Source organism: Netta rufina, assembly GCF_964035555.1.
Source record: "Netta rufina genome assembly, chromosome: 3".
Lineage (NCBI taxonomy): Eukaryota > Metazoa > Chordata > Aves > Anseriformes > Anatidae > Netta > Netta rufina.
In genome coordinates, this window is record NC_140125.1 from 50,469,292 (window position 1) to 50,492,102 (window position 22,811).

The following is a 22,811-nucleotide window of genomic DNA, read 5'->3' on the forward strand; positions in this document are numbered from 1 at the left end:
AGAGTGCGATGTCTCATCATATTTTCAGATAAAGGAGCCCTCACATGCTGTGCACTAGAAGCAAACAAATAACATGCCAACTCACCTGACCTGTATATATTCTACAAACTGCAAGCTGACAAATTCCACTTATCTGCGACTATCTTCAGCTCCACTACCACTGAACTGCACAACAGTCACAGCACTGAAAATTATTTTCCATTCCCCACAATCCTTCATGAGCTTCAAGAGTGGTTTCTCCATCAGCTCTGCCCATTTTTGTTTGGTAAACAGTGACATTTCCCCTGCTTTACAATTGAAGTTAAAAATAGTCTCTTTCATTTCATAACTTCCAGAACTTCAGCACAAATGTGTTTTATGCAGCAACAAAAGCACTAAGAACAAACCGAGGTTATGAATAGCTGTGAAGAACCACTAGAACAAAGTAAATTAGTCATCAAAAGAACCACCTCTACCTCTTCAGGAAGGGGCTATGCTTTGAACAGATTACGAAATAATACAAACAAGAAACCAACACATCCTCTTCAAAAGCTCATTTCCAATAAATAAATTTAAAACACTTTTTTTTATATATATATACTTTATTGAATGAAGGGAAAATGAAACAAAACAGAACAAGCATTCAAAAAAAAAAAAAAAATCGGTATTCCTCATGTCTCAGCTGAAAGAGAGTCGTTTACGATGAACAGCAAGGACGTCCTCCGAGTACAAAGGCCAAGAGAGACCACAGTGCCACAATACCAGACACTCTAAAGGACAAGAATGATAAAACATTGTTAAGGCTACTTATATTCAGGTCTGAATTTTGTTCTTATTAAAAACTGAGATTCTTTTTCTAACTGTGTCAGGCCAGAAATTCACTATTCATTAGCACTGCTGCCTCTTCTTCCAGAGGGATGCATTTCGAATCTGTAATTCTCCCCTGCTACTGAGCTTTCAACTCTGCTCCAGAAAAACCCACAGCCCTCCCACACCTAGGAGACTCTGCCTCTCTCTCCTCGAGCTTATTGGAGCTAGCACTGCAGCTCATCAAGGTAATCCTCTGTCTGTTATGATAGCACATGGTTTTGTGCTCTCCATGGTGAAATGTTCTTGGGTTAACTTAGATCTGGTTAATCAAGATCTTGTTTGAAGTCCTGCTGCCCAGGGATGAAAGATCACAAGCAGCAATCCAGCAGTCAGCATGGGAACCTCTTTCTCAACTCCCCGATCTCTAGAAGGACACAGAAAGAGCAGCACACTGCTTCTGTGACAGGGCCCCAGCACTATGAACAGGATGTCCTTCCCTCCCTCCTCCCCATTCATGTGATTTTCATAACTCACTGCAACAAGCAGTTCACACGCGGAGAGTGCCTCCAGTGGCGATAGACAGAGATCTGCAGATGAGGGTGGTGTTTATAATTGCGGAGAACAAGCCTGACACTGTAATGAAAGCAGATGTCATTAACCATGACTTGCAGGCTGCTTACAGCATCCCACAGATCAGGACAGAAATCTCTTTATCTAAGAGCTGTCATAACAGAGAGAGAGGAGGATGAAAACTTGGATCAAAGAGGATCAAGGGACAGAAAGGTAGGATTTTCCAGTCACTTACTGCTTAAATTTATTGGAGAGCAAAATGAACTGGTTCTCTGATAGCCTTCTGACATCAAAGCGACAAAGAGCTTTTAACTCCTGGTAAATCTGCCTTTCATTCATCTGTGGCCAGCCTCGGACACGGACAACCAAGGGAGGGGGATGTTGGCTGGGTACATCTTCCCCAGAAAAATTCTGGAAAATATGCAATGTTGAGACATATCTGAGTTCAGGAATAGTACAGAACTATAGAACTACAACAGAATCAGGAAACGTCACAAAAATAGGACAGCATACTGCACAACTGTTGGTGCAAGGTTACTTTTCTTTTGTCCCAGTATTTTTCTAAACTGGAGTCATAAAGGCAAACTATTGCTACATAGAAAAACAGAGAAACAGCAAGCTCTTCTACAGAGCACAGTGTTAGGACAGTGTAAAGTGACTAATGCCATCCTGTAAGGTAACAATATTAATACGATGAGGCAGCAAAACTGCTTGGCAGGAAGGGACCTGGGGGTATTGGTTGACAGCCATCTGAACATGAGCCAGCAGTGTGCTCGGGTAGCCAAGAAAGCCAACAGCATCCTGGCTTGTATCTAGTGTGGCCAGCAGGACTAGGGAACTGATTGTCCCCCTGTACTCGGCTCTGGTGAGGCCATACCTTGAGTACTGCGTTCAGTTTTGGGTCCCTCACTGCAAGAAGGACATCGAGGAGCACATCCAAAGAAGCACAACAAAGCTGATGTAGGATCCAGAGAACAAAGCTCACAAGGAGCAGCCGAGGGAGCTGGGCTTATTTAGCCTACAGAAAAGGAGGCTCAGGGAAACCTTATCACACTACAGCTACCTCAAAGTAGCTGTAGCAAGGTGGGGGGTTAGTCTCTTCTCCCAGGCAACAAGTGATAGAATGAGAGGAAATGGTCTCAAGTTGCACCAGGGAAGGTTTAGGTTTGATATTAGGAAAAATTTCTTCACTGAAAGCATTGTGAGGCACTGGGACAGGCTGCCCAGGGAAGCGGTTGAGTCAGCATCCCTGGAAGTATTTAAAAGACATGTAGATGTGGTGCTTAGGGACATGGTCTAGTGGCAGACTTGGCAATGCTAGGTTAATGGTTGGACTTGATGATCTTGGAAGTCTTTTCCAACCTAAATGGTTCTATGATTCTGTTTCATGAGGCAGAATTTCAACTCATTTGCCATTTTGAAAGGTCATTTGTGTCACTTGCATGGAGACAACTTCTGCCAAGGTGGGCCCAGGCACTGGTGGATTTTTGTCCTCTAATGAAGCCATCAGCTAGGCTATGGACCTACGTACCCCACAGAGTGGTTACAGACCTGCAATTCATACGCACAATGCTTGAGGCACCACCTCGGATGAAATTCACCTTGTTCAGGTACTCAGCTAACGCAGTGAGATACTGAGAGAAAGAAGGATCAGCCTCCACTGTATCACTATATCTGAAAACAAAAAGGAACAATGTTTTGTCTCTCCAGCACTGCGGTGCCACACAAGGTCTCTGGAACACAGAGCCCCCAGATTAGTGAGGGAATAGGTATTCCAAGGCTTGGCTTCTGCAGAAGATACCAAAAAGCTGCAAGCAGGGGGAAGGGATTTGAACAGGAACTTAACTGGCTGAAGTCACTGAATCACACAGTTTTCAAAAATGGAAAGTAATGGAAAATGATTTGACCCTTACCCAAGTGAACTGAACTTGAGAGAGCTTGTTCGAGGATAAAGGATTCACTATGTCATTTCCCAACCTCTGAGCCATTTCATGGTCCCTGATTACATTTTCAAAATGTCAGCTTTGACATAAATCTACTACTTTCAGATTTATAAAATAACAATCTAATTAGAACAATGACATTTTCAATAACACTTTCTGTTATCCAAAAGGAAGGTCAGACTGAAAAACACAAAGTCAGCCAGAGCAAACTCAGGACAGTTTTCTGTAAGACTCATCTGTGTAACAAGACTTTTGATAAACATGTAAACACCACTCACTTTGTCACTCTGCGTAGTAGCAAATGAGCTGACTTCAGAAGAACTAGAAGGAGAAACAACGATACTTTAGAACAAAGATATAGGAACATAACTAAATAAATGGAACTACAGAAAGTAAAAAACTCAAAGTGCAGGTAAGTTACTAAGAATAAGACTGTGTATAAATAAATATTACTTAGCATGGAGTAAACAGAGCAGGAAATGAATTGCCAAGCCCCAATAAAAAAAGTTCAAGAAGCGTTTGAGAAGCATTTTACCTGAACCACAGAGAAATGCATCATAGCCTGCCTCATGAGGGGACTTCTTCTCAGCTGTAAGTGTCCAACAAAATTAAAAAGAAATAAAAGGCTCCATCACACTGTGGAAACGGCTTGGCTACAGAATCCTAATTTTTTTTTTCCCCCATCCCTCAGCAGTTTCTCTCCTTCCCTTAAAGCCTTTACACCCAATAGCAGGTCTACAATTCTACAAGGCATTTTAAAACACAGCCAACAAAAAGGCAGCAGTTATACCAACAGCTGAAGAGCTTAGTAAGATGCACATAAAAAAATAAAATGAACATTCATGAAAACCTAAAAGGAATTGTGTTTTATGCTACTGATGGCATGGGAACTGCTTCAAAACACAGAAGGCCATGGGCTACAGGACACCACGACAGGCAGGAAAGGTCTGTGAGCTACCTAGCTCAGCTGTTTTCTGGGACCTACCTGCCACTAGCTCCCTCTTCTAGGATCGCTGCTTCCCACCTCCCCTTGCCCAAGGGCTGCTGACTCTTCACTGCACCAAGTTGGGCTCAGTTTAGCCCATCTGAGTGCAAATGCCATTTATGCCAGCAGCGTGGTGTAAACCTTTGTGTCCTGCCCTGCCTTACCCCCAGCAGCTGCCAGGGAGGAGAGGAACATGCAACCTTCTGCAAGCCCAGGCCTTGGGCCAGGACTGACACGCATCAGAAGCCCTGTGTGAATTCAGCAGTCCTACCAACATTCACTCGCACTTTCCATGTGGACATCCACACAATAAAACAAACCCCTTTAGCTACCCAACTTTGAAGATGTGCTTAAAAACATACCGTATCGTGAACAGTCACTTGCGAGAGTAATCACTGGGCCCGTTGGATCTGTGGGGTTTAGGTTGTTGCTGAAGACAAATGGATGCGTGAGATTTTTGTCTCTAACATACCGAGGAAGGACAAGACAAGTTATATGCCAGGCTTTCCTGTTCTCTAGTGACCTGTGGCTTCATTTCAGAAAAAACTATTGAACAGTTTAAAAGGAACTTTGGTAGTATCTTATTAAAGGGTGAGATTCTTTGCTGAACACTAACAGTTTTCCTGAAAACTAACTCCTAAAAACTACCTCAGTCTCCTCCCACAGCCAAAATTTCTAAGCAGCAACCTGCTCTAATTGCAAATAAAAATGCGAATTAAACAAAAAAAAAAAAAAAAATCAATGGACAACTTCAAGGAGAGAGGTGGTTTAGATGGCTCTGTTTGAGTGCTATTTGAATGGGGGACAGATTAAATAGATACCTATGGAGTGACTGAAATAAAAGAAAAAAAAAAGTACCAAAACTCTGAGAATCTGCAGTCTGAAAATGCTACAAAACAAGGAACAGTACTGTTTTTATAAGCTCTGATTTGGCATCTACTTCTTGGGAGTAGGGGTGAGGGGAAGAGGAAATTTTGCTTTTTCTTACTAAGTGTTTGATACACACGCAAAAACAACATATCCAAAGAACAAGCGTAGAAAACCACATGATGGTTAAGCTCATGAAATAGGGTATCTACTGAGGCTCCACTTGATCACTGTGTTTAATTAGAGCTTTGAGCTCAGTGCTAACAGCTCTTTCCTGGGAGCTTGCATTTGAAATTAGGGTATGTTTTCACTGAGAATTTAAACTTATTCATTTCATAGCATGCCATAAGCAACACACAAATGTAAAATTGCGTGTAAGGCTATCTGCAAGCTAACCCTGAGACCAATAAAATGAAGGTGGAAAGCTCCTACAAAGCTCTAAAGCCCTGCTTGGTATTCAGGAACGCAGGGGTCACTACAACCACATAACTAACATGAAACATTTCAGTTACACAGTATAGATTAGAATACATTTTATGGACTCTAGGCCCATAAAGCTCTGATGTGAGCAGTGACTTTTAGAACAAATACTTCACTCAACAATAATTTTATAAGAAAGATGAGAAAATATTTTGCTCTTAAATTTAGAAAGACAAGTAACCAGACGGAAAATATCTGGGAGAAGGGAAATAATGAATATACAAAGTATCTTTCCCAAGAAAATTAAGTGATAGCAGAAGCTTCTATAGCCCACCACTGACCTGCACAGAACCTCATACACCCCCAAAAGAGTAGATACTCGAGGAAACCGATGATTCTGTAAAAGAAGAATGTGTTAGAAAACCGCATGAGCTCCTTTGCTAGTACTGCTGATTCATTAAATGAGACCTCAGGTCAGAGTGTCTCATGGCAACACTTAGGACTAGTGACAGCTCTGTAACCACTCAGGAAAGTCTTTCACCCAGCGGAGAAAATACAAGCTCTAATGCCACACAGAAGCACCATCACATCTTACCCTCCAGATGGATTTTGTTACAGTCTTGGTGTCTATGAGGACAGGGAACAGGTTGTGAATATTCCTTTTAAATTCCTCATAGCTTTCTGAAAGCAAAACGCATGGATAAAAAAGTTATGAAACTGAGGAAAAGCCAACAGTATTTCACCCGAGGAATGATGCCCTGCTCCAGCAGTTGGAGTGCAGAAGAGGTGACTAGCACCAAGCACTGCAGGGCTACCTGCTGGGGTGCTGAATGCCCACTGTGCTCAGCCTCCCGTCCCTGCTGCAAAGGCAGCTGCCTGGGGCACAGACAGGGACAGCCGACACGTACAGCATTACCTGGAAGGGGTTTGTAGAACTTGTCATGAAGATGACAGAGGTCCATGAACATGTTATGTCCCACCAGTGGCTGTTGGAAGAACATAACAGCCTGTTGGAGCAGCTTTCTGCATAAGGACTCAGATGTAACCCACCTCAGACCTGCTCAACAGCTGTAATTCTTTCCCCCCATGGACAGCATCCACATGCACTCACACAGAAGTCATTCAGGTTGCAAAGGCCACTGCAGGACTAGTGCTTTCGGGAAATCAGACTTGTGGACTGTCTGAAGAGGGTATTTTTGAATAGTATCCTATTTTGTATAGATCTAAGAAACTATGAGCTAGATTCTCAGTTCAGCTGAACAGTGCTAGCATCTTTCAGCGATCACATTTATAGGCCTAACCAGAAGGGGAAGGACAGCTTTCAGGCCTAAACTCTTCTGAAGCTGAAATTCATTCAGTGACCTGCATACAGAACATGAGAATTGCCATATACAATCACATTGACAGCCTACATGGCCCAGTAAACAGGTCTGCCACATGCTGAAAAGCACAGTATCTTGCCCCAGAGGCAAGAATCTGCTCAGCTTTCTTAGACGGTGACTCATGCTGTGTAACGCAAGGATTTTCAGCGTTGCAGACTCCGCTTTTGCTCAAATAGTTTAAAAAACACATTGCAGAATGGCTTCTGACTCACTCTCCTCAGCCTCATTTGGTCTGCAGGATTAACAGAAGCGTAACACAGGGAAATCCAGCATTTGGATCAATAACGCTGAGCATGCTTTGGGAGAGGAACCTGGTCAGTAAGATCATGTTGTGTTTAACACACATTTTTTCTAACCACGACTGCAGTCTAAGAATTCATCTCAGTTTTTCTGACAGATAAACAGGATGATCACACTGAATGAACTGAGTCACTCAAACTACTTCTTTATCTTTTATCTCTACATCCAGTGTAGTAAACTAAAAAAAAAAAAAAAAAAAAAAAGAGATGAAAAATTAGAGTAGAGACAGGGGGTTTTCACCTTTTTAGCTTTAACAAGTATCTGGAAAAGGTTGGTGAAGCCCCGGGCAGACGTGAGAATCAGCTCCTTCCGGCAGTAGTCATAAGAAGAGTTTTCCAGAAGCCGGCGCTGTTGCGGACTCACTTTTTTCACCATTACCTGAGAAGAACAGATGTTGGATACCTCAGCCTCCCACACTAGCTGTATGTGCATTGCTTACTGGGGTTCAGTAATGCTGAGGACTCATGTTCAGCTTCCAGGCTATGAAGAACAGACACTCCCGGGACCTCAAAACGGCCTCACTTCTCTTCCCTACTGAGATCAGTGCTCCAGTAATAAAAAAAATAAGTCCTGTTCTAATGGTGTCTCATTAATGCTTCTCTTCTTAATGGGATAGTTCCTACCACAGATATTTTGGACCACAAATAAACATAATTCAGTTTAACTTTATGCCAATATTGTAAGCTTGTGGCACTGAAAAACAGAAGAAAAGAGCAATCACACAAACTGAATCCTCAAAGGCTGTGCTGCAGGTGAGTGGGATGAGTAAATCTGTCACTCTGCTGACATTTGTTATCAAGCCAAAAGAGTACTAATGTAAAAAAATATATATTTTTGTAATCTATATCTAAGCAACTGACTGTTAAGACTCATGCCATGTTTTGAGAGCTCCACAGCCTTAAGTTTAATTCAGAAAATACTGCACCAAATATTAAAAAAAAAAAAAAAAAAAAAAAAAGATGAAAAAGGCATACCCCACTATTACAAGCCATATTAAGAGTGAAAGTAATCAAATAATCAAAGCAACTATATGGCAAAATGTCAGCAAATGAAAAAAAAAAAAAAACACCACTTAAAAAAAAAGCTAAAACTGCACATTCTTGGGAAGGTATTGAAAGAGTTATCTGTCAAAGTCTAAAGACAGGAAGAAAGTCCCTGCAGAACCCCTCCAAGGACAAGTACTTCCACAGCTCAATGTATTTTGTGGCTACAGGTGAAACAGAAACCAAAAGTTATTCAATTTTGCAATATGCCAAGGAAAGGGATCCAAAATCAGCACTGCCCAGTACATTCTTTTGTTTTGTTTTCTCCTCCTGGACCCCCTATCATGAAAAGTACAAGCAACATTTTGGTGCCTCTACAGGAACACCAGTTCTATCTATCTAGATGGAAATCCCCTCTTCAAAAGGTCCAAGTTTCCAGCTCACCTCATCATCTTCAAGAGGCTGCGTCCAAACATCCTGGAGAGCTTGTCTCAGAACCAGCTGAACTTCAAGCATGTGAGAGCCTAAGGCAGAAAAGAAATAGTGACAATTTCAGAGGGGCAGAGAAGCCTATTTGGAAAACACTTTTTCTAGACAGAAGGACTGACCAGATTTTTCTCCTCCACTGTACAAAAAATAGGCCTGAATGTATGATTTTGGTACATTCCTATTCACGTCATGACAGCAAAAAAAAAAGTCACAGTGAGAATTTCAGTCAAATAAGCCTTTGTGAGGACATAGAGGAAAGCAAAAGACCAACTGAAAACAAGAAGAGGGAGAAAGGTAATTATGAGCGCTCTGAGAAAGACTGGCTGTGTTTGTAAAAGGTGTCAGAGCAACACACTCAGAAGCCAAGCACAGATGAGAGGTGGCTGATAACAAATTAACCTGTTGTTTTACGAACAGCATGCTAAAGGACACTTTAATCAGTCTCATTGCTTAAATAAAGTTTCATAATCATATCTACTACAGCAGGTGTAGTAAATACGAAACTGAGCACACTCTCTACCCTCTGCATTTCACACTCTTGGACTGGACTGAGGGGAAGAAAAAAAAAAAAAGTATCAGAGTCCTTCCTAACCTTTTCCTGTGTTTCACCCCCTGACCTGGTTTGGTCTCCATGAACAAACCTACAAATTAGCCCCTGCTATGATTCCATGTACTTCTTCTCCCCCAAAATAGCACAGAGACTTCTCAGCTTGCAAACAAGCCCAAAGTTCTCCTGATTCAGATCACCTACGAATTCTCCACTTACTATTCTGAAGAAGCACAAAATAGAAGCCAGTTACTACAAAACAAGCTCTCCTCATCTCAGCACCTCCACCACAGGAAGACCCAACGCCACAATAGCGCAGAAAAGCAGAGCTCAGAGACGAATTCCTGACAAGAATGGAGGCAGAGGCAGAGGGCTGTAAAGGCAGGATGGGCACGTGTGCTTTCATTCTTAGGAGACTTGTTTAAGAGAACAGGAAGCAAAGGACACCAGCAGCCACAGATGTTCAGCAGTGATGAAGCCACTCAGAGCCTGTCAGCACCCAAGGGAAGCGCCCTGTTCCATACCGCTCAGATCCTTCAGAATCATGGTCTCCCCTTCCTCTGCTGCTACTATCCACCTGGTCACTTCATCAATAGCCTTCTTCATCACATCCCTGCCCACAGCACTAAAGCAGGATCAGGGAAAAAGAGGGAGAGAAATTATATTTTTGTTTGTTCATTTTATAGCTGAGACTCATGCCTTGCTGTAGGAATGCAGAAGTATTTCCCAAATATCCAGCCAACTCTCCAGATTGTACCCTGTGATATTTTGCATCTAAACATCAGGAAGCGTGTTTCTGTACTGTGTGGGTGACTCCCCTTGGAGATCCTCCAAAGCCACCTGGACGTGGGCCTGGGCAAGCAGCTCTGGGTGGCCCTGCTTGAGGAGGGGGTTGGACCAGGTAGCCTCCAGAAGCCCCTGCCAACCTCAGTGAGCCTGTGGTTCTGTGATCTCAGTCCGCCTCTGGGCAGACCACAGCATGCAGGAAGAACTGGCAGCAAGGCATCCAGATCAACATTTTACTGATTTACAAAACATGATCTGGGTGAAGGAGAGCTGTCAACAGCATTAGTACAGGAGCCACCCCTCTGAGTAACGCTCACCTGCAGACTCTCCAGCTGCCCTCTGAGAGATGCTGGCTTAGGCTCTCCTCCTGTACCTCGTTCATGTACGGGATTCCATCTTTCAGGAACTGAAGGGAGAAAAACGGTTAGTTAATCTCCCCTGGACTTTCTTGCACCAAATTAAAGAATAGCAGGTTAGCCAGTTCCAAAACTGACATGTATTTAGGAAGTGCTGGTGATTCTCGTTCTCAAAATATCTTCTCCAAAAACATTAACTGTAGGTAATCCAAGATGTATTTGTTCATAAAGGAAGATACCTTTTTTTTTTTTTTTTTTGCTCTGCTTTTACCTTTCCTTTACTGAGATTCTTCAAACATCAAGATACCAACATATGATGCGACCTATCCAAAATTGCTAAACAGTGCTCTTATTTAACAGCCTCAGTTTATGGGAAGCATGGCAATGCATAAGGTACAGGTACACTGAGACTCCTCCACCTTCATGGAAAGTTAAAAACTCCCACTGGGCTCTGTTTAGCGACTTCTAAGCTCAAAAGAGTTGTGTTTTCATCTTTGGGGATAGGGGAATTTGTCTTAGGCTGACAAATATGTGGATATTGCCTCTCAGGCCCTTCAGAAAACCAGTGCTCACTCTCCCTGCTAATGAACCACACAATGGATTCATACATCAGGAAGAAGCTGCCTACCCCAAGAACGTATCATTTAGAGATATTAATCATAGTTTCTCCTAGAATTGCACAGACCTCCTCTGCTCTAGATTCCTGGCATAGAGACTACATACCTTATTAAAGTCAAAGCCGTAATGAGACAGGAATTGAATGCTAGATGCAGAGAGGGCGAATTCAACATCCGTAACTCCCAACGTTGACGGAAAGAGAAAAAAGTTGTATAAATGCACCACATACCTAAAATGAAAAGAAAAAATCTCTAGAAGATGATTACAAGAAATGACACAGCCCTTCCCAAGAGATTTCTGCATAAAAGCTCAACCACGCTGCCTTCGTTTTAACAGAAAAGCCCAAGTCTACGTGGAAAGGATGCTTTTTACTTACTTGTTTGAATTTTCTTCTGTGAATATTGCCAGCCCTGCAAGAAAGAGAGACCTGAACTGAAATAGTGATGTTGGGCTGATGTCTACAATACCATGAAAATGAAATCAGTGATGTGAGAGATCCCTGAAGGAGTGTGTTTCTCATTTACTAACACCACACTGCAACCTTTACACAAACTGCCAGGCCACTCCTCAGCTCCCTGACAGCCCTAAAAGCTCTTCAGCGCTCAGTTAAGCAAGAAGTCAGGTCTGGTTAAGCAGTAAATAGACTGAGCAAGGGGTGAGAAGAGGGGAGTCAGTGACAAAAGTCTCCAACTACGCACACGTAGACCAGTGGGTCCAGCTTCACTACAAAAGCATGTATAAGGAGCTGGGTATTTAGGTCCTCATTTTCCTATTAATCCTTAAAAAGCACATTAAGATCTTACGTAGATTAAGTGTTTGAAGAATATTTAAAACACTTCCCGAGTTTCACTCCTAACCTTTAACTGGTTCTTAAGAAAATTTTCAGTAGCCCTCCGCCAGTGCTCCCTTCTCTTGTTGACTTTTTTTTTCCCTCCATTTTAGGAACATCAGAAATACCACCCTTTGTTTTTCTCTCTCACAGTCCCCTTACACATACATCGTATCAACTGTCAACGACAGCCTTGAATTGGAGCTGCTATCACTTAGTTCTTGCTTGCACCCTTGTTTTTTATAGCTCTGTATTTGTACCTGGGATATTTAAATATGAATAGCTTTAGATCAGTAAGAAGCATATGGCCCACCTGACTTTAAATTATTTACAGTATTAAAAAGCTGCTAGTAGAAACATCAGAAAAGAACCAAACCAACCAACCTACCATTGCCAACAAATGGCTCTGTGAACAGAATCCACAGGTAGGGCTTCAAGGGCTCAGCAGCCAGCAAGGGGACCCTGGTGGGACTGCTCCCTGTGGAGCACTTACCGAGCTGGGTGACTGTGAAGCGCTGCACGCTCTGCCTGACCTTCAGGTACCGCTCGGCGGGGGAATCAAACAGGCTACCAAAACAAAACCCAAAGCACGGGGTGAGGGAAGGGGAAGGAAAGTGAGAACTGTGGCAATGCACAGGTTGGCTTTCACAGAGCCTGAACAGCAATTCTTCCTCGCTATTCAAGTCCAGCAGCTTTACCTGGGCTGGTTATTTTGTAGGACAGTCGAGTATAAGCCAGTGAACTCCATATCAAGGCCTGTTAGAAAGAATACCAAAACAAAGCAAAATAAACAAAATATGAGGCGTGCATTCCGCCAGCACCCGGCCAAGGATCTCTGAAGGATCCCTCTTCACCACAACCTCTTTGTTAAACCCAACAGCAGGTCCAGAAGAAAAAAAGGGATGAACTGCTGCAAGAGCAAACCCTCTCACTCCCTGGCCGATTTCTCAAGGTGAGCGAAGGGCAGCACCCTCACCGCCTGCATGTAACACAGTGAGTGTGAGCAGCATTCTGCTTTCTCCCCTTCCCTCGGGGGTCATTCCAAAGCAAAGGCTGCTTTAATGCCTCCCTCTGCATGTCCCCACTTTCCTTCCAGCAGCCTCCAAGGCTCTCATTCCGAAAAGCACAAAAACACCCCCACATGCCCATGGGGCTCACTCTCAGCCAGCACCAGCAGCTTGCTGCCCCGAGCAGCCTACAGCTGCGACAGGGGGGCCCCACGGGGGCACCCTGCCGGGCCCCGGCGCTCACCCAGGAAGGCGGCGCTGCAGACCCGGTCCCGCAGGGCGGGCAAGAGCCGCCCGAAGCCCGCAGCCCCCACGTCCATCGCCCTCGGGACCCCAAAACCCCGGGACACGGCCCCGCTCCGCTCCGCCCCCAGCGCCTGCGCGCCTGCCCCGGGGCTGAACGGGAAGGGGGAAGCGGGCTGCGATATAGGGGCGGGTCGCGACACCCGACACAGCTGGGGGACGGGGACGGGCGAGAGGGGCAGCGGGCATCTTGCACCTACAGCGTGCACCTCCGCACCGAGACCTGGGAAGGGTTGCAAGAAGGCTGCAAAGATGAGTTAGGGGAATGCAAACTTATGTGTTGTTTTTTGGTTTTGTGTGTTTACTGAGTTTAGCATGTAACTTTGTGACCACAGTAAATGCTCACCTGATGGCCATCTGCTAAATTAGACTGCCAGCATACAAGGGTCAAATACCTAACAAATACCTTCCCAGTGTTCAGGTTGAAACAACACAAATGAAATAATGAAAATTTGTTGAAAAATTATTGATTTACAAAATAAAATCTGGTATTTGAGTGACCAGCGGTAAGGCTGAACCATGAGAACAGTTTAGCCTAGCCTTAGAAGAAAGGCATTGATAGTTTTGGAATCAAGAATACGACACAAATCCATTTAAAAATGTTTTATTAGTAGATACTACGGTCCAGCTTTTTCCATTTCTGGACCTTCACTGTGCCTGTACACACCAAAAGAAGTGATTTTTTTTCCTTGGAAAGTTTTCCAGATGATCTCCATCTTACAGATAAATTCTTCGTGGCTCTTGCAGAACAACACCGCCCTCTTTCATAGCTTTTTCAAACTCTTGAATCTTGTTGAAAAGAGAGAGAGATGTGAATAAATACAGAGAAAAGCAGTCAGGATCAAATACCTGTGGTGGGTCAGAGGCTAACAGCCTCACTGAAGCACAATGCCATGAATTGGAGCTCGTCAGGGTTACCATTTTGAATGTTACAAGAAGGGACAGTCAAGCCACAAAAGAAAATTAATAGTGAGAAGAGTAAATCAATGCTTAAAAAGGTAAAAAAGTCAAAACAAGTATAAGGAGATGGGTACTTGCCGAGTCACAACGACGTTCCCAGGGAATAACAGCTTTAAAGTTCACAAAGTTGATTCCTGCTTCCAAGCAGCGCTGTGCCATTACACGGCCGAGGTTCTTGCACGCCGTTACCCCCTTGGGGCTGTACAGGTGTCTCTTTATAGCCCACTCTCGAGTAGAGGCAGACACTACAACATCTCCGTTACAGCGCTCAACGAAGGCCTCTACGTAATGCTGCGTCCGCTCCAGCCGTAATCTGGGTGAAGGAAAGAAGCGACATGGGAGATGACGTCCTTTCCAGGTCTACAAAGAGAACACACTGAAATTCTTAAGTTACTTGCTTTGTGAAATGAAATTGGATGCAATACAACTGTTATTATATTAACAATTTCTTAATATCGCTTTTTTATCTATTTTTTTTTTTTTACTTCATTAAGATATAAACAGGAATCATGTTACCAGTTGAACCGAGGGAAATTCCAAGAGTGACTCCTGAGCAATTACGTGCACAGCCTGACACTCCTTCACACCACCAGCACTCACACCGAAACCAAGCACTGTGTGCTCGTACAGGGTAGCATTGGTGCTTGTGCAGGCAAACTGCTCCAGTCAAAAAATAACGTTAGGTTTGTCATATAGTCTCTTAAAGTCTAACGTTCTGATTTTGAATCCCCAGCTGGAAGCGTAGTTATTTTCAACTGATTCAATAACCCAAAAAGTGCATTTCATAGGGATTTCACACGGTATTTTTTAAAAATTGTTATTTCTTTTGGAGTCTTTGCTCCTGCTAGCGATCTCCGGCCTCACCTGTGCCAGAACTCCCTCCTGGGCCACGTCGTCCTCCAGCCCCGCTCCTTCCTAGCGAGGGCCAGCTGCTCCAGGTTCCGAGGGTTCCTGTTGGTGAAGTCCGGGGCGACAACGTCATTGTCACTCGTGTCCGCCGCAGGCTCTGCTTTGACGCTCGCTGTAGTCGCTGCAGAACGAAAACCTTGAGGAACATTAAAAAAAAAAAAAAAAAAAAAAAAGTAGGTATAGCACAAATAGTAGAACAAATATGATACAAAATGATCAGTGCTCAGCCTCATTCTCTGACATGCGAAGCGGATTGTAAACTACAAGTTAAAGGCACATGACGTTTCAGCCGTGTTTTAAGACCCACACATAACACAAACCCGAGCACACGCACAAGGGGCGCAGAAGGGCCGAGCTTACCCGCCCCGCGTGCCGGGAGCCTGCCGGCCGCCAGCAGCAGGCAGCAGCGGCCGCTCAGCGCCATGGGGCCGCGCTCCGCTCCCTTCCTTTCCTTTCCTTTCCTTTCCTTTCCCTTCCCCTCTGCTCAGGGGCGCCTGGGTGCCGCCATCTTGGGTGCGGCCGGCACCTGCCCCGGAAGCCCACCGGGAGCACTTCCGCCCGCGCTTGGTGACGTCACGCGGGGCTGCACCTCCCCCCCCGGCGGCCGTAACCCTGCCCCGGAGGGGAGGGGCTGCGAGCAGCCAGCGCGCATGCGCGAGCGCCCCGCCCCGCCCTTCATCTTCTAGAAGGTCCTGGAAGCCCCCCCCGCCCCGCCCGCCGCCCGCCGCCTTTGTTCCACCGCGCGGCCCAATCGCGGCTCGAGGCTGCGCCGCGCCGCGCCCTGCGATTGGCCAGGCGGGGCGTGGCCCCGCCCCTCCGCCTGGAGTGCCCGCCGCGGCGGGGGGGTCCCGTCGTGCCCCGCGGGCCGGCGGCCATTCCGCGGCTGGGCGCGCCCGGTGCAGGCTGTGCCCGCTGCAGGCCGGCGCTGCACGGCGCGGACATGGCGGCCATGGACGGGCCCCTGGCGGTCTTCGGCGAGCGCACCAGCGGCGACAGCATCCGCACGCAGAACGGTAACGGCCGCCGCACGCGCCGTGTGGGGAGCAGAGCGGCGGGGAGCCGCGGGGGGGGCGGCCTGGCGCGGCCGCCATGTGCTCCGGCGGGCCCGCTGCGGGCCCTCAGGGCCTGTATCATTACCATAGTCGTTGCATTCTGATGCCGTACTCAGGACGTTTAAAATCAAAGTTACGCTAATCTATAACTGGTAGTGGCGATTTTGGCGATACAAGGGTGGTTCCTTTCAAAAGCTGCTGCTGCCCTAAAAGGAAACAAATTCCTGCATCGTCTGAAGTTCAGAGTGAGGGTCTACGTGCGAGCTCTTCCCATTATACTACCACTTTTTCAATTTCCAGATGAAGTGGCTATGCTTGTGGGATAGAGAAAAAAATGCCACGGTCTGAAGGAAAAGGTTGATCGTATCTTTTTCCTATATGAAGCTGGCAGAACATCGTTTAAACAAGGCGCTATCTTAGCAGGTCATACTTCGGCGACTAAAGATCATTCACTTTTAATGTAAAATATTTTGTTAAAGAGTAAATATTTTTTCCAGTCACAGACCTAATTGAGGCTAAAAGACTTGTTATTAGTTGTTACATGGCGGTACCGTTCGTCCGTGTCTGCCTTGATACACGCTCCTCTATTTGCATTTGGTACTTCTAAAGGCAGGAAGCCATCTTGCAGCTTAGCCAGGCTAAAACGTAATTCTAAAGTCACTTTAGCTTAAAAAAAAGTCTCTGAAAACACAGGTTCTTGGCACATATTCTGTAAACCTAAATCATCAGAAAGTTTTTTGGTTTTGTTTTTTTCTTTCCCTTGTACAGTTACTGCTGCATCTGCTATTGCCAACATTGTGAAAAGTTCTCTTGGGCCAGTTGGTCTGGATAAGATGCTGGTGGATGATATTGGGGTAAGCGAGCTTTCTTGAATTGTGAAGTGCCAAAATGATTTGTATTATTAATTGCTTCCAGCTAGTGCGTTTTACCCATCTGATTGATAATGCACGTACCTGTTCAGATTTTGTGTGTTGCTGAGAGGGAGTGAGAGCAGAATTTGGGGAGGATTGAGCATGCTTGCTATCAGGTGTTTCATATTGTGTCGCTTTTGTCGTAGCACAATTGTCTCCTTTCCCCATGTAAATTTTTGTCACCACTTAAGCATTGGTTGGAATAAGGGAATGAATAGCACCACTAGGCAGGCCTCACGGTGGTCTTGACTTGTTTATCCTGATCTCTACGTTGTAAGAAACAACATAAAAACAAATTCAAATAACTGTAGGAATTTTAAAATAATAATCCATATTTTGCATTTACACTTAAAACAAATTAAGGAAACTTTAACTACAGACTGCAATAATCAACTATGATATTAGAAGCTATTCGCTACTCTACTATTTCTTTTATAAATTATTTTATGGGTGGTTGCAAAGAATAATTACTCTTCTTCATATTTGCAATGAAAGACATCAGTAAAAGCCATAGACGTGTACTTTGTATTAACGTTTGCTTTCTGAAAACTAGGATGTGACCATTACTAATGATGGTGCAACCATTCTGAAACTGCTGGAAGTGGAACATCCTGCTGCAAAAGTGCTTTGTGAGCTGGCTGACCTACAGGACAAAGAAGTTGGTGATGGGACAACCTCAGTGGTATGTGAAGAGTTTTACAGACAGATACACCAAAAGGCAGTGTTTCATGGTGACAGTGCAGCTTTTGATTCATCTGTTATGAATCTTGATGCAATGTGGATTAAGTATGCAGAATGAAGAAATCTGCAGATGTCTGAATAAGAGTTTTCTTGCAGTAGGTTACATAGTAGATAAGGTGGGGGGGTGTTCGTGTGGAGAGATACCGGTGTCCATACAGGTCTGGGGCTCTGGAGTGGAAGTCACTGCAGTTTTTTCATCTTTTTTTTTTTTTTCCATTTCCTGAAAGCCAGTGATTCTGATTTCAAATACAATGAGTAGTTGTTTTGTTAATATGGGATATCCGTGTTTGATATTTGTATTTTCAAACAGGTAATCATTGCTGCAGAACTTCTAAAAAATGCAGATGAACTCGTCAAACAGAAAATTCATCCTACCTCCATTATTGGTGGATACAGACTTGCTTGCAAGTAAGAAACTGATACAATTGAAGTATTTTGCCTTTTGAAGGTATAATAACTGCATGCTTTTTGTTTATTTCTGTATTTATGACTGCATTAATATAGATTTCTTAGGTGCCAAGTAGATACATTTATTGTTTTTGTTGTAGTTTTAATTTGGAACTCATATAGCATTACATAAAATTGTCATCTTTAATGTCCTAGAAGGCAAATTTACTTAGTTCCTATGTTCACATTTGGAAGGTTGAGGAATGTGAGACTTTTTTCTTTTGTGGGAGTAGCATTCTTCACCAGTGTTTGTCTTATTCTGCAGGGAAGCAGTTCGCTACATCAATGAAAATCTTACTATTAACACGGACGAACTGGGCAGGGAATGCCTAATTAATGCTGCTAAAACATCAATGTCCTCTAAGATTATAGGAATGTATCCTTTAAATACATGTTCTTTTGTGCTTCTAAGCATAGCACTTCCGTAGTGTGTTCTGCTTTTTTTCCCTCCTTTCCTTAAGCATAATATTAGTTTTCAGCTTCGGTTTTAACCTTAACTGAGCACTTCAGTGATGGTGATTTCTTTGCCAATATGGTGGTGGATGCCGCAATGGCAGTTAAATACACAGACCAGAAGGGTCAGGCTCGGTATCCAATCAACTCGGTTAACGTTTTGAAGGCACACGGTCGCAGCCAAAAAGAGAGCATTCTCGTGAATGGCTATGCTCTGAACTGCGTGGTAGGCTCACAAGGTAAGAACATGCTATGTTTTATAAAGCTTTTGTGTGAATTCTCGCCTCTTAGTCTTTTTGCATGGATCCTGACTGAGCGTGTAAGTTCTAAAACTTGGGGTTGCAAAAACGAAAGCATTAAATTTTGTTCTTGAATGCTAAATTGAGGATCTGCTAACCTGGTTTGACATCCTTTTTTTTGTGTACTCCCTCTTCTCAGGTATGACCAAGAGAATAGTTAATGCAAAGATCGCGTGCCTTGACTTCAGCCTGCAGAAAGCAAAAATGAAGCTCGGTGTGCAGGTTGTTATCTCAGACCCTGAGAAGCTGGACCAGATCAGACAGAGGTTTGTGGAAGCTTGACTGACTGAGCCAGCGGGGTTTTGTAGGCTTGTTTGGTCTCTTCAGTTGGGGTGGCTTGATGTAATTTTCACTGAAGGCAAGAGGCAAAAACGTTTTAAATGTTAACATCTCCCAAATATACTGAATAGTAATTGCAAAAGTCTTTTCCAACTTCGATAACTTCTATAACTTCTCTCCTTGCAGAGAATCAGATATTACAAAAGAAAGAATCCAGAAGATCTTGGCCACTGGTGCTAATGTTATTCTCACCACTGGAGGTATTGATGACATGTGTCTGAAATACTTCGTTGATGCTGGTGCCATGGCAGTACGAAGAGTTGTAAAAAAGGATCTTAAGCGGATTGCTAAGGCATCAGGAGGTATGTGTATATGGATTTATTTTTACATAAAAACTGCTGTTAAGGTATTAGGAACTGATTTTGAAAATACAGCTTGTTAACATGCAGGCCATGCAAGTAGAGGATGAGTAGAGCTGAGGCACTCCTGTTAGTTTTTAACTTTACTGTTGCTTTTAAGTAAGCGCTCTGTCAGAGTATTTGAGTACTGTAGGAGTTGACTGCTGAGAATTTACAGTGGGTGGAAAAAATGTTGCCTGGCACTGGAAAAATTTTCTTCTGCAAGTGGAAACCAGAATCAGTTATTCTTTTGAGGTCTTTGTTAAGCATACCTGCAAAAGTAAACTCACTGTTTAGAGAGTTATTTTTGTGTTATGTACTTAGCATGGGTAGGAATTCTTCATTTGTCTTAAATATTTTAAATACATACTGAAAATCTGTTCCCGCGCAGATGTTATCTGTCAAGCTTGAAATTTGCAGGAAAGCATTTTCATTGTGGTAAAGCACAGGAAGTTGTACTAGTTTTGGAAAAGTGGTATGAAAATGGAGTAAAACCAGTAATGTTGATTATAAACTGGACAATATTGAATTTGCTAACTGAGAATTAATGAATCTGCGTATTCTGCTTTTTTGTTTTTTTTCTTACTGTATGTCATTTCTGAGAAGTTTGCAAAGAATGTGTTGGAACTGAATGCTAATTTCACCTTTTTGTTTTGTTAAAGCAACTGTATGTTCAACCCTTGCAAACCTTGAAGGCGAGGAGAGTTTTGAGGCATTAATGCTGGGACAGGCGGAAGAGGTGATTCAAGAGCGAATCTGTGATGATGAGCTGATCTTAATCAAGAAGTAAGGACCCCTTTTAAAATAGTTCCGTGTATGTTTTGAGATAAAAATCTCCTTTATTTGCTTCCATGCTAAGTCAGTGCTATGAGTAGTTACGTGCATAGGAAAGAGCATACAAGTCCACTGCAAATTAGAGGTGAAAGTATGAGTATTTGAACACGCCTGCTGGGGCTGGACAACTGTCTCATCAACCATAATGTATCAGACAGATTGCTAGATAGGCTTTACTGAAAATTCTGCTGGTAAACTAAAAAACAAACAAACAAACAAACAAAAAAACCTCTAAAATGTATGCTAAAATCTAATGAAATTACTGGGGACATTACAGGATTCACACTGTGTTCCTTTAGCTAACTGTTAGCAGCGTAGTCACACTGGGTTCCCTTTACAGGCAGCGAAGGGCAGTAGGTACTGGCTGAGTCATTTCATCTAATTAAGGAGGTAAAAGCTGAATCTCCTCCTTCATAATGGAAAGCGGTGTTTATTTGCACTGGTTGCATTGATTCAGTCGTCCGGGTGGTAGTAGCAAATGGAGTACAGTTAAAAGGCTGTTAGTTAAGTTGTTCTATTGGTAGGAGGAGCAAAAGCTGTTAAAAACCTGAGCAAAATCCTGATCCGTGGGGTGTTCTCCCTGCAAGTTTTAGCACGCTGCTGCTGTCAGCTACCAGAAGACTTGAGAATTGTAGTTTCTTTCAGAAGAACATACTTGTGTAATAACTTCTCCACTGCTTCTGGTATCCCTTACATGATTGCTCATGCTGTATCACTCCTGTGCTTTTCCTCCCATTCCACACCTGTCCTGAGACTGAAGACACTAAATTGATGAAGTTTTATATTTTTCCTGGTATTTAAATATATTCTCCTCCAATATGATGTAAAAATATCTTCTGTCATACTTTTCTCAAGTATCTTTGAAAGGCTAAAACTCTAATCAGGCTCTTACATTTTAGAATTTAAAATAAATACTGACTTCCTCTGGATGTATGTATCCTCTGAGGAAGTATAACGTTCTTAAGATACTTCTTTCCAATGTTGGAAACATGTGGGTCCGCTGAACTGTTCTTAAAAGAGTTTTTAGCAAGAAAAGTTTTAATTCATGTTCTGTTCAACAGAACTGACTTCTGACTCCTTTTTTTCCATAGTACAAAGGCTCGTACTTCAGCATCAATTATTTTACGAGGTGCTAACGACTTCATGTGTGATGAAATGGAACGGTCTATACATGATGCTCTCTGCGTGGTTAAGAGGGTGTTGGAGTCCAAGTCCGTAGTTCCAGGTGGGGGTGCTGTAGAGGCAGCCCTTTCCATATACCTGGAAAATTACGCAACCAGTATGGTAAGTCTTGCACAGAGAAGTAACAATTTCACTGGGACAGTGTGGATTCTCAAGTGTTTTTCTTCTACCAGAAGTCAGTTTCATGATTTGTGGAAATATAATTATCTTACAGAATTGTAAGATGCTCTTTTTAAGGGGGGGGGGGGGGGGGGGTATAATTACTCTCTCTGATAATTAAACTACGTTTTTTTTGGCCTAAATATGTTTTGCTTCTGAAACCTCGCACATACTATTGAAACCAGTTATTCTTCATCTAGTGGTGCAGCAGTTGTTTTTTAAACTTCTTTCTCTTTATAGGGATCACGTGAACAACTTGCAATAGCAGAATTTGCAAGATCCCTCTTAATAATTCCAAATACATTGGCAGTAAATGCTGCTCAAGATGCGACAGATCTTGTGGCGAAGTTAAGAGCATTCCATAATGAGGCTCAAGTTAACCCTGATCGCAAAAACCTGAAATGGCAAGTATCAATCAGAAGGTTTCACAGTGAAATGTGTTGGTGACTTGAGTGTAAAAGTGTTGTGCTGGCTTACCGAGGCTGGATTTGCATCTGAAAAAGGTGTGGGTTAACTCTGAAACCTTCCCCCTCTGTCCTTCTGTACTGTGTGTCATTAACACCTAGAATTAAATAAGATGCTCCAAACTTATTTTTACCTGTACTACCTCACCTTCTAACAATAATTTTTCTTTCTAGGATTGGTCTCGACTTGGTCAATGGAAAACCTCGCGATAACAAACAAGCTGGTGTCTTCGAGCCAACCATGGTTAAAACTAAGAGCCTGAAGTTTGCAACAGAAGCTGCAATTACTATTCTTAGAATTGATGATCTTATCAAACTGCACCCCGAAACCAAAGAAGACAGAGGGTGCTACGAGGATGCAGTTCATTCTGGAGCACTTGAAGAATAACTTAGGTTTTATTTATGTTTGTCTAAATTACACTTCCCACTCTTGTACGTACAATGTTAATAAAACAAGTGGTTGAATGCTGCTATTTTTTTGTGAACAAATTAATTTCCAGCAATAAGAGGGATGTTGGTCCTTTTGGGCTCTGTGTTTAAAAAAAAATG

General features: G+C 43.4%; 3 protein-coding genes across 3 annotated transcripts; 1 reads left to right on the forward strand and 2 right to left on the reverse strand.

The window, feature by feature from the left end:
- Positions 1 to 676: 676 nt before the first annotated feature.
- Positions 677 to 13,191, reverse strand: PNLDC1 (PARN like ribonuclease domain containing exonuclease 1; the record flags this gene model as incomplete). Its single annotated transcript, XM_084284419.1, has 19 exons — positions 677 to 749; positions 1,324 to 1,422; positions 1,595 to 1,770; positions 2,928 to 3,027; positions 3,581 to 3,623; positions 3,838 to 3,891; positions 4,650 to 4,717; positions 5,916 to 5,971; positions 6,170 to 6,255; positions 6,491 to 6,560; positions 7,497 to 7,634; positions 8,684 to 8,763; positions 9,800 to 9,900; positions 10,379 to 10,467; positions 11,141 to 11,264; positions 11,412 to 11,445; positions 12,358 to 12,431; positions 12,563 to 12,620; positions 13,116 to 13,191. The coding sequence occupies 19 exons, from the start codon at positions 13,189 to 13,191 to the stop codon at positions 677 to 679; spliced, it is 1,599 nt and encodes a 532-aa protein (XP_084140545.1).
- Positions 13,192 to 13,762: 571 nt separating this feature from the next.
- MRPL18 (mitochondrial ribosomal protein L18) lies at positions 13,763 to 15,602 on the reverse strand. Its single transcript, XM_084283927.1, has 4 exons — positions 15,404 to 15,602; positions 14,999 to 15,179; positions 14,213 to 14,447; positions 13,763 to 13,963 (listed from the first exon to the last, which is right to left on the reverse strand). The coding sequence occupies exons 1-4, from the start codon at positions 15,465 to 15,467 to the stop codon at positions 13,892 to 13,894; spliced, it is 552 nt and encodes a 183-aa protein (XP_084140053.1). The 5' UTR covers positions 15,468 to 15,602; the 3' UTR covers positions 13,763 to 13,891.
- A 291-nt stretch (positions 15,603 to 15,893) lies between these two features.
- On the forward strand, positions 15,894 to 22,735 carry TCP1 (t-complex 1). The gene is made up of 12 exons (XM_084285053.1): positions 15,894 to 16,056; positions 16,864 to 16,949; positions 17,560 to 17,688; positions 18,058 to 18,155; positions 18,460 to 18,570; positions 18,705 to 18,886; positions 19,086 to 19,212; positions 19,412 to 19,587; positions 20,286 to 20,409; positions 21,549 to 21,741; positions 22,039 to 22,202; positions 22,437 to 22,735. The coding sequence occupies exons 1-12, from the start codon at positions 15,984 to 15,986 to the stop codon at positions 22,648 to 22,650; spliced, it is 1,677 nt and encodes a 558-aa protein (XP_084141179.1). The 5' UTR covers positions 15,894 to 15,983; the 3' UTR covers positions 22,651 to 22,735.
- Positions 22,736 to 22,811: the final 76 nt, after the last annotated feature.